Here is an 11,887-nt window from a genome sequence, read left to right as displayed (position 1 = left end):
TGAAAGTCTTGGGGGAGAATTTTCTCCCCATCGTGCAAGCTGAGCGGGAGCAGGCACGGGCAGGCACGCAGCCGATCGCTGCCCGTAATTGGCTGCGTGCCGCCATTTTACGTGGGTGGGCCAATTAAGGCTAACCCAGCGTGATGCGCACCCAGAAGTTCTCAGCGCTCCCTGTGCGGGCAGGGGGAGGAGGGAGAATCGGGCCCTACTCTCTTTTGCGCATGTGCGCGAAAGAGGGCAGAAATCTCCCTGAGGCACAGAGCTGCCTTGGGGAGATTAGTCTGATTGTGAAAACTTGAAATAAAGATTAAAAAAAGATTCAGACATGTCCCCTCATGCAACAGTGTAACATGAGCTGGGACATGTCAAAAATTTTAATAAAAATTTTTATTAAACTTAAAAACCCTTCATGAAACCTCATCCTGCCGATGGTTGAAGTTCCATAAAAAATGTAAAGGCAGCCTGGGCTCTTCTGCTGCCTGCCAGCTTTTTAAGGTTGGATGGGCAGCCCTGACAAGTGTCTCAATTAGTTGATTAATGGCCTTAATAGGCCATTGACAGTTTGGCAGGTGCGCAGCCGACTCCAGTACGCGCCTACTGAACTGAAGATTGGAATGACGCGCAGTGACATCAGGACGCACGTCCCACACGGGATGCACGTCAGTTTACACATCAGCATGCGGGGCCCACTTCAAAGTTTCTTTACAGCCAATGCAGTACTTCTGAAATACACTCTGTTTGTCATTTCAGAAACCTGAAGTACAGTGACACCTGGCTTCATCAGAGTAACTAAATTTGCCACCAACAAGTTTTGTGTTGAGGCTAAACTTCTTCATACACAAGCTGGTTACTTATTTCTGAAAAAGTAGGACAAATGTGTAGTTTGTGATCGTTTTGCTTCATCCTGATGTAAGCAGTATTACATCAAAGAAAGCCTAAGAATCTGATATGGGTACATGTGCTATTATATGGTCTAAGACAATGACGAACATTTTTTTATTTTTCTTTTTCAATTTGTTTAATTGGCAGAGCCCAATTTTCTGATTTACATATTGTTACTAGATGGAGAATGTATTTCAGAGCAAGTTAAATTTATGTAAATGTTAGCCTAGTATTTGTAAGCATTTCAAAAATGTTATCTATCAAATTTTAAAAATTAAATGTTTTCATAAGTCATTAAACTGACTGAACACCAATACCACTTAAAGCTTCATTTCTTGACATTTTCTATCTTTACTTCTTCAATTAGATAAGTCAAAATTTAAACTACTTTTGGAATTGCTCGGTTACAGATGCCTAATAATCTAATTAACTTGCTGACTACACTGCTTAATTTCAGATATTAATTCACTTTAAATAAAAATTATACTTAATGCTGAAGCTGGCTGATTTTTTTTCTCTCTGTGGTGAAAAGCCCATCCCAAAATTTGATTTTCATTGGATGCAGTTGTCCTTGTTAATTACCAACATGTGATGAGATCTTGCAGCATGTTGGTTATTTGCCTGGAGTGAGTGATGTAGCAATAGCCATTGAGATGTGTGGTGTAAATTATGCCTTTGTATTTAACATTCCTTTTATGGTCTAAAAGAGCAATTGAGTTGTGACTCACTTGCAGAGGTTATGCTGAACTGCCAACCTTGTATTTCAGTTGGAAAACCTATACACTCCTATTCTGTTAAACTGAAGCTGGGTTATGTCGTACTTACAGTGTCGTGGTTTAGACAAAATAAAGTGAACAGATGAAAACTTCATTTTTAATTGCTCTCTACTTAACTTGTGGCATAATTATGGATTTCATATGATTTAAGTGATGAAAAGGAATGGCCATTCGCCACAAAGGTAAGTCCGGGGCCATTCCCCTTGGGAACTTATTTTTTAACTATAATATTTTAGCTTGCTTAACTTGAAAAATAGTTTTCTAATTTGTCACAGCTGTTGTTGAAGCATAGATAGGTGTCTCCAATGGCCTCTTTATCCTTTATGCATCCACTGGCAGAATTGCACCTCTAAAACCACACAGGAGTTTGCCTACAGTCTGACCATTTGCTGCTCGGCTACTGTATAGTTCCTGTTCTTGTGCCATAAAGAGTAAATGCATAGACAGGTTTTACTGAATGTGCTAAAAATAGTACAATTCTGCAGAGTGGGAGAACCTCTTGCCTTGAATTGAAATGGCATTCCATTTAAAATAGTTTCTGGAAAAAGGATCGATTTCAGTTAGAAATGATTTGGTAAGGACAATGTGTAAATGATTTGGATTTGGACATAGGGAAGACAAATCATTTTAAAAGAAGCTGGCTCATTGCCAAGAAGATTGTAGACTTCAGGAGTATGTAGGCCAGTAGAGTGGACAGGTTAATGTCAAACAAAAGTTAGTGTAAGGCAAGCTGAATGATACATTTTGGAGGGCAAGAGGAGAAAGGTTACATTTAACAGAATCAAAGCACAGAGATTTGTGGTTCTAATGCAAGCAAGAGGGAGGACAGTTCATACTTTTTTATATGAAAGCACATGGTTCCTAGATTTTTATAAATAGAGTACAAAAGAACCTTTACTTGGTTAGGATGGAGTTAAAATAGTGTGTCTTGTTTTGGGGATCTTACGTTAAGGTGATTGTATCCGTGGAAAGAGTAGAGATTTACAAACCTGATATGTTGTAGTTTTGAGGAAAGATTAGAGAAACTGGGTTATAGATGTGAAATGCTGGAAATACTCAGCAAGTCAGGCAGCATCCATGGAGAGAGAAACTGTTGACATTTCAGGTGTGTGATCTTCTGTCAGACCTGGAGAATGTCATGTTGAAATATGTTTCAGCAAGCGCAGAGGCAGAGAAAGGATGGGAGGAAAGGAAAATTATGACGTGGGATGGAAGGCTGGAGTGATTTAAATTATAAAAGGGATAGTAGTGGAAAGCAATCGGCGGTGGTAACAGGGCAGATATGAAACAAAAGATGGATCTAGAGGAGCTGTAACAGCTGAACTGTTACCAGCACCTACTGTCCCAAAAAATGTGAGTGTTGGTTATGATCTGAAATTGTTGAACTTGGTGTTGAGTCCATGGTACCTGTCCTTTCGCCTCCTCCCTTCCCACCATCCAGTGATGCCATGGTCAACAGAGAGGAAGGAATAGCTGAGCCCAAGGAATAAAAGTGAAGTATATCATTATTTATCCACACGCTATTTTTAGTATTGTAAACTGAGCAGAAGTAACTATTTTTTAAAAAATATGATTCAATTAATACTGGAAATGAATTGCTAGATAGGAAAATATATATACACCCTGCTACATAAGTATGGAATGAATAATGGCAGCGCAAGTAGTGTGCTGGGACTGCAAAATGAAGAAATTTGTGGACAATCATACAGTCCTGGATGACCATATTTGTGGAGAGTATCCGGAGTGACTCCAGCTCTGAGTTGTTGAGCTGGACCATGAGTTAGAAGCACTCTGACACAAGGTATTGGTATGAATATCTGGAATGCTTACTCCAGAATGCAAGCCATAATGCAAAGATACAGGAGAATTGAATTCCTGACTCAGCAGGGTAGGGGAAACCTGGTATAGGCAGGGAAGTCCAGGCAAATAGTTGCTTAGTAGTACAGAACTAGTGTAATGCTGCAAAGTTGTAATGTTGAAGCTTTTCATTTTGCACTCATCAGGACAGAAGCAGGAGTGCCACATTTCAAAGAGAACGACAATTTATACTGCATGGAAAAAGGGGTGCTAATTGGTTGGCAGTTTGGTTCTGATTGGTCGAAACATTGCCATAACAAATGCACCAGGGAGATAGTGTCCCCCCCAAAAAAGGTGCAATGTCCGGACATATTCTTTTTGCCTTCAGAGGACAGCTTCCTGCAAATGGGTTGTTAGTCTGGAAAGCAGTGGAGGCTGGGCCATTGAATGTATTTGAAGTAGAGTTAGACAAGTGGGTCAAGAGTTATGGGCATAGACAGGAAATTGGAGTTGAGACTGCAGCCAGATCAGCCATGATCTTATTGAATTCCACTCAAATGGCTGAATGGCCTACTCCTGCTCCTAAGTCCCATGTTCCAACAGCCGAAGGGGTGTGCTGTTTGACATGATACACTAGTCATAGGGATATATGGCCTATGTACCTGCATCACACCAGCACTAAGATTCATATACCATGTTACTCATTTGTGTAGTGGGCAGAATGTCTTTTTGGCTTGACGGCAGCATCTTATTAGTGGAAAACAGCACTTGTGTTGCCACTGCTTAGCAGCTTGAAATGGCTGGTTTCACCTGTTGCTCAAATTCTTTGAGATACTTTACCCTTCCAGGGTAATTAGATGTAGACTGGGCTCTTTTCAGGTCCAAAAGTGATGGCCTTAGGCCCATGCATGAGCATGTGTGATACACAATGAGCAAAGGTCACTTTGCGGTTGCCATTATCCCGCAGAATAGCGTTGTGCCCTATTTTGACGTCAAGCTTGCACGGTGAGCAAGTGGCTTGGGCCCTATTTAGAAGATTGCTGATGAGGCCAATCTTGTAGTGTGTGGAGCTGTAGGAATCCCAATGAGTCTGTTGACCAGTGAAGGTAGACTTGTAGTAGAGAACCCAATAGTGGATTTCTCAACTAGCCCATCGAGGAAAGGGAGCTCATTAGACTGCTCCATTTCACTGGTGAATTTGAGAACGGGACAGAGTGCATTAAAGGAAATTCTTACATGTGGCTGCAGATTCAAATATAGCAAACCTGTCATCTACCTAACGGAAATACTCAAGGGTAGGTGATTAGAGGTCATTCCATCAAAAATGCATTTCTCATAGAAACGGTCAAAAATGTTAATGAGTGCTGGGCCTAGAGGCGAATCTATGACAATACCATCTATTTGTGCATACATAGTGTCATTAAAGCTGAATTCAACTGTGTCATTAAAGCTGAGTTCAACTGTGCATGTTCAATGTATACCGGTTCAGAACATGGCGGTGTGTCTAGATTTGCCATGATATTGTGACATAGCTCAAGTATCTATGACTACCTTCAATAGCACATGAGTGAATAGGCTCGCAATGTTGAATGAACACAGAGATGGCATTGCTGTTGATACGCAGGTCACGTATAGTCTTCGCGAAAGTGAAGGAATCCTTCATCATGTATGTGGAATACAGGGAGGAATCATAAATCTGGCCCTATTCAACAGATACATCTACCTGTGAAGATAAGGAGAAAGGCTACAGGAAGGACAGCCAAAATGCTTCGCAAAGCACCTTAGACCAGGAGGCTGTTCAAGAGGAATTACTAGCTGATCCATGTGCTAATTGGTACAGTGTTGAACAAATCAGGTAAGTAATTTGAGACTGAAAGGCTGGTGTGGAAAGGAGGGTATAGAACACTAGTACCAGTAATGGGACAAGAATGGGATGGGCATGAGCTGAGCTTGGATCAATGTCCTTCGAGAAAGGATATACAGGGCTGCGGAAAGGACTTTAAGCTAGTTAAGATGGGGAGGGTTGAAGTATAAGTACTAATAACATAAAGATAACAAAAAGGGTTGAGACCAAGATCAAAGTATAAAAAGTAATATAATAAATATTCATGGTACAGGAAATATTATAGGAATTAATAAAATACCTGAAAAAATAAAACAGGACTAACAAACAATTAAAAATAAATAAAAACAGAGATAAACTGGGCGACCGCTTTGCAGAACACCTGCGGTCTGTCCGCAAGAATGACTCAAACCTCCCTGTCGCTTGCCATTTTAACACTCCACCCTGCTCTCTTGCCCATATGTCTGTCCTTGGCTTGCTGCATTGTTCCAGTGAAGCCCAACGCAAACTGGAGGAACAACACCTCATCTTCCGACTAGGGACTTTACAGCCTTCCGGACTGAATATTGAATTCAACAACTTTAGGTCGTGAGCTCCCTCCCCCATCCCCACCCCCTTTCTGTTTCCCCCTTCCTTTTTTTTCCAATAAATTATAAAGATTTTCCTTTTCCCACCTATTTCCATTATAAAAAAAACCCACTAGAGCTATACCTTGAGTGCCCTACCATCCATTCTTAATTAGCACATTCGTTTAGATAATATCACCAACTTTAACTTTAACACCTATGTGTTCTATTGTACTATTGTCGTTGACATCTTTTGATGATCTGCTTCTATCACTGCTTGTTTGTCCCTACAACCACACCCCCCCCACCTCTCTGTCTCTCTATCTCTCCGCCCCCCACACACACACCTTAAACCAGCTTATATTTCAGCTCTTTCCTGGACTCGAACTCAAGTTCTGTCGAAGGGTCATGAGGACTCGAAACGTCAACTCTTTTCTTCTCCGCCGATGCTGCCAGACCTGCTGAGTTTTTCCAGGTAATTCTGTTTTTGTTAAAAATAAATAAACTGTCTGAATAATAATTTTCAGAGCATTAACAACAAATGTGATGTAAATGCCATCAGGGTGGGGGCAGTTAACCAGATAAGAGTATTGTGCACATTGAATGTATTTGAAGTAGAGTTAGACTAGTGGCTCAAGAGTTATGGGCGTAGACAGGAAATTGGAGTTGAGACCGCAGCCAGATCAGCCATGATCTTATCGAATTCCACTCAAATGGCTGAATGGCCTACTCCTGCTCCCAAGTCCCATGTTCCAACAGCTGAAGGGGTGTGCTGTTTGACATGATCCACCAGTCATAGGGATATATGGCCTATGTACCTGCATCACATCAGCACTGAGATTCATATACCATGTTACTCATTTGTGTAGTGGGATGTAGCATAGAAATGAAACAAGCAAGTTAGATGCACAAAGTCATTTGAAAGACAATCACCAAATGATCCAGTTCAAAAGGGGGCTATTCAGCCCATCTTGTCTGTGAGAGCTCTTTCAATTAGTCCCACTTTTCTGCTCTTTTCCCATAGCCTAGCAAAAGTTTTCTCTTCAAGTATTCATCCAATTCCCTTTCGAAAGTTATCGAATTAGCTTCCACCACCCTTTCAGATAATGTCTCCAGATCATAATGACTCACTACATAATTCATTTTTGTCACCAGTTGGCCTAAATGATGTATGCTATTACAGAAACCTGACAAACTGGGTATCACTTGGTGCTAAATATCCCAGGCTATGAGATCTGTAGGAAGGACGGGGATATTGGGAAAGGAGGTGGAGTAACAATAGCAATAGAAGGCAAAATTACAGTCTAACAAAGACTTGAGCAAGGGTGAAAAGACAGTGGAAACACTGGGCAGAATGAAAGGACGCAGGAAATGTCTACAGAATTCTTAAGAGTGATTTAGTGATGCGATGAGAGTTTAGGAAAACATGTAACAAAACCAATGCTGTGATTATAATGGGTGAATTTAATTCTCTCTCAGACTGCGAAAAGTAGAAGTCATAAAGGCAGTAAATTTCTAGAGTGCATTCGGGACAGATTTCTGGTTCAGAATTGAAAAGGAAACGTGACATTATAGGTTTAGCAATGAGTAATGAGCCAGAACTAGTTAGCAAACATCCTATGAAGAGTGATCAGAATATAATTGAATTTGTGACTAAGTTTGAAAGGGAGATTAAGGTTTTTCAGCTAAACAAGGAAGATTTCAAAAGGATGAAAACTTAAACTGACAGCAGTAAACGGGGTTGAACTGTTGAAGGGTAAACCTGCAGACAAACAGTGGGAGGTATTCAGATAAATATTTGGTACAATACATACCCTTAAAAGGCAAAAGTTCCATTTGTGCAGCTGAGCAACTGTTGTCAATAAATTAGGTAAGAGATAGTATCAAGCTTAAAGAAAGGCTTACATAAATGCAAAGAAAAGTTGAAATCCAGTCAACTAGGAGAGCGATAAAAAGCAAAAAGGAATACAAAGGAAGCAATACACATTGCAAAGGGCAATACTTAAGAAAAACATTTGGAATGGTGAATCTAATATGTTTTTATAAACATATTAGGGAGTAGCAAAATGGGGTGCAGGCTCATTAAATTCGGACACAGGCAATGATGTATTTGAAATTAAGAAATGGCAGTCTTGTAACAAGTAAATCCTATCTGAAACCTAGTTGATTTTTTGAGCAGATCATGAACATGGTGGATAAGGGTGTGTTTATGGCTATTATCTTCATCGACTTCGAGAAGGATTTTGATAAGGTTTCTGAAGAAGAGATTATAGCAACAATGGAAGTGAATGAAATCTGAGGCAACCTTGTGACATGGTTTGGAAATTAGTTGGGAGGTAGGAGACTGAGTAGGGATAAAGAAAACTTACTCGGATTGGCAGGATGTGATAAGTGATGTTCCCCAGGGACCTGTGCTTGGGATCTCAGCTTTTCACCATATAGATCAATGACTTGGATATGCAATTCTCTAATCTTTCATCCAAGTTTGCAGATGCAAAGGAAGTTGTGCATATGGGAGAAGTTGTTCCAAAAGAACACAACATGTCAGTGGGCAAAGCAATGGCAAATGAAGTTCAAGAACACCACAAAAGAAAACAGATTATCTGATTATCATCACCTTGCTGTTTGAGGGAGTTTGCTGGGTGCATATTGATTGCTGCATTTCCTACATTATAATTGTAACCACACTTCAAAAAATACTTCAATACTTTGAGACATATGGTGATCATGAAAAGTACCATATAAATGCAAATCTCCCTTTATTCTTTTTCAATGCAGCAAAGTGTGAAGTCACCTGCACTTAGGACCCGAGAAAGACAAATTGGAGTATTTTCTTAATGGTGAGAAGCTAATAACTGTGGAGGAGCAAGAGTTTTAGTACATAAATCACTAAAAGCCACAAAAATTAATCAAAAAGACTACTGAAATGTTGCCATTTATCTCAAGGGGACTGCAATACAAAGCGGAGGAAATTATCTTTCAGTTGTATAGAGCTTTGGCCTGGTCCCATCTGGATTACAGTGTTCAGTTCTGTGCACTGCATCTCAAGCTGTATGTATTGACTTGAATTGTACAGCACAGATTCACCAGAATTATATTTAAACTTTATATTGACGGAATTATAATGTGTGAAGACAGGTTACATAAACTTGACTTGTATTTCTGAGTACAGGTGGTTGAAAAGAGACTCAATCGAGATGTTTAAAATGGCAAAAGGATTAGATAGGAATAGATACAGGAAAATTGGTGGGGGAATCCAGAACGGGGGGTGGGGGGAGCACAATCTTAAAATTATACCTAGATGTGAAATCAGGAAGCACATATTCATCCAAATGGTAATGGAAATTGGAACACTTGCCCCCAAAAGAATCAATTGGAATTTAAGACCAAAATAGATTTTTGACAGTTCAGGGTATTGGGGATGCTAAATGCAGTTGAGGTACAGATCAGTAGTGATCAGATTGAATGGAATAGCAGGCTTCATTTTTGAATTGCATTTATTTAAAACCCTATTTTGGACATTTTCAGAGACTTTTTTGGAAAAATTCTGAGTAGCTTGCTTCATAAACAACAGGTTTAAAACCTCAAAAATAACCATGATGAGAGCAACCCTTGAAACAATATTACTCAATTAATTATTTTCAGTTGGGTATCATTGGGAAACAGCTAAACAGTTTTCCTCCTCATTTTGGTAAAGTATCAATTGGAGGGAAATCAAATGTACAAAAAACAAATTGATGAAATTAATTTTTAAGTATTGTAAGATGTTTATCTTTACAAGTTGTTTAGTGCCCCTTGAGGCTTGCAGGGATTCAGAAAATATAAATCCATGAGTCACAGCCTGAAGAACCATCAAAGGAATTAATTATATTGGCAATGAGGGTTAGCACAACAATATAAGGCATAAAATGATTTTTGACAGGATGGAATTGGTGCAGCCAAAGTAACTTGATGAAAGAAGTATTACTAACGCAAGTATTAGATTTACAGGAAGGACAAGTATGCACTGGGCTTCTAATATTTTACCAATTGATCACTCATGGAATTGGACAAGGGGACTTATGACTATGAGCAGTCTACAGGTAAAGCAGGGCAAGAGAATGAGTTTAGTAAGATTAGGATACACAGACATAGTCTAGTCCCCATTTTAAAGCTATATCTTGTATATTTCTATTATAAATTCATATTCCATTAACATTTATTTTAGGTACTAAATGTATTTTTGTCATGCACAATTACTCCCATCTACTATTGGTGGGGCTACAGTGCCTCCATGAGTGGGAGTGTGTCATTAACACTGTTGCATGATTATTTTACGGAGGCAATGTAGACATAAGAATTTAAAATGAGAAAAGTTGATTGGAAGTCAGAAGTAAAACCTTTGATAAGTTACCAGTTGACCTTGTGTGATGCTGGTCATGAAGAATCAATGCCAAGTTCAGCTTTTAGGCTGCAGGTTTAGGGGAGTTACTAGGAGGGCAAGGAAGTTATGATGAACCTTCATAAAACACTGGTTCAACTTCAACTGGAGTATTGTGTCCAATTCTGGGCACCATGTTTAGGAAGGATTTGTAGACTTTAGAGAGGGTGCATGGATGATGGGACCTCAGTTAGGTGAACAGATTGGAAAAGCTGGGATTCTTTTCAGAGAAGGATTTGTTCAAAATCGTGAGGAATCTAGACAGTGATTAGAAAGGAACTGTTTCCACTGGAGGGAGGGTTGAGAACCAAAGGACACTAATTTAAGGGGATTACCTTTGGCTCTTTTACCAATGTGAGGAGAATCATTTTATGCAGTGGGTGGTTAGGATCTAGAATATGCTGCTTGGAGGTGTGGTGGAGGAAGATTCAATTGTGGCCTTCAAAAGGGAATTGGATAAGCACCTGAAGAGAGAAATTGCAGGGCTATAGGAGAATGGTGGGGGTGATGGTGGGACTAGCTGAGTTGCTGTTGCAGAGAGCAATCATGGACATGATGGCCTGAGTGTGCTGTAGCCATTCTATGATTCCATGAGAAGAGGAAGGAATCGGGCAGTTGGATGGGAAAGGGAAGGTGAAAAGTCAGAATATGGAGCATTAATGAGTATTTCAGTGGGGAAGAGAGAGGGTCAATTTAATCTTTCCCCCCCTTCCCCATTCCCTCTCTCCCTTGTGCTCTTTTCCTGTCTTTGCATCCATTTAATCTGCACTGTGTCTCTCTGCATCCTCCTTCTTCATATTTTCTTCCCATCTTCCCTACAAATACAGTCCGAATATTTATGGAGAGGTGGGGAAGGTACAGGGCTGTGTGCTAAATTTAATGGCAAGTGCTCATTATTTACTCCACTTCCTGCCAATAGTGAGGCTGGTTGGCTACCAGGTTGGAAAACCTGTGGTAGAAGGCCACAGTCAGGTTTGGAATGCTGTCGGAGGGAGGAAAGAAAAGTGCAGGGGTTTGTTCAGTCTTTTGTGGTTCACAGCTTCTGGGTTTGCAAAACTTGACCTCCTGCCATTAAACTTAAAGATCGCAACATCTGAGGAAAGGAGCCTCCTTAAGTATTATCATTAACCTGCCTCTCCAGAGAACCCGCTCCCAAACCTGTCGCAGTTAAACCTGAAGTCGGCTTGTTTTCAACTGGTTCAAGTTGGGTTTCACACCTAACCAGTTTAATCCTCCTCTTGACTCTCTCTTGCCCATGATGGGTGTGGGGCAGGGTGGGGAGAGGTCAGCTGGTGTAGAGAGCCAAAGCGGAAGGCCTAAGTGACTGAAGTTTCTGCCACTGGAGTGAGGCAAAAGGAAATGAATAGGATACCAGAACAAGAAGACCTAAGGGTGCAGACAGTAAGAAGTTGAAGATAGGCGTGTAGATTTAAAACTTTAACGTGTTGAGGAAGAAGGAGTCAGTACTGTTTTGGAAGAATATGTGCAAAGGACATGGAGGGTTTGCTGCAGTACAAAATAAGGGTTATTGCAGATTGAAGGATAAATGAAGGAAGGTCAGTGAAGAGAGACTTTTGAGTAATTAAAGTAAAAAAACACGAGT

General features: G+C 40.3%; 1 protein-coding gene across 2 annotated transcripts in view; it reads left to right on the top strand.

Annotated features, from left to right (window-relative positions):
* The first annotated feature begins 1,806 nt into the window (after nucleotides 1-1,806).
* LOC121280394 (FYVE, RhoGEF and PH domain-containing protein 3-like) overlaps nucleotides 1,807-11,887 on the top strand; it is a 201,035-nt gene continuing 190,954 nt past the window's right edge. For both annotated transcript variants that reach the window (XM_041192347.1, XM_041192345.1), the window contains exon 1: nucleotides 1,807-1,840. In XM_041192347.1, the coding sequence (XP_041048281.1) occupies nucleotides 1,822-1,840 (19 nt within the window). In that variant the 5' untranslated portion in view covers nucleotides 1,807-1,821. The remainder of the gene's footprint in view (nucleotides 1,841-11,887) is intronic.

The sequence above is a fragment of the Carcharodon carcharias genome, chromosome 7 (assembly GCF_017639515.1).
Source record: "Carcharodon carcharias isolate sCarCar2 chromosome 7, sCarCar2.pri, whole genome shotgun sequence".
Taxonomy (NCBI): Eukaryota; Metazoa; Chordata; class Chondrichthyes; order Lamniformes; family Lamnidae; genus Carcharodon; species Carcharodon carcharias.
Note: the sequence above shows the minus strand (reverse complement) of the source record. Positions and strands in the feature narration are given on the sequence as shown.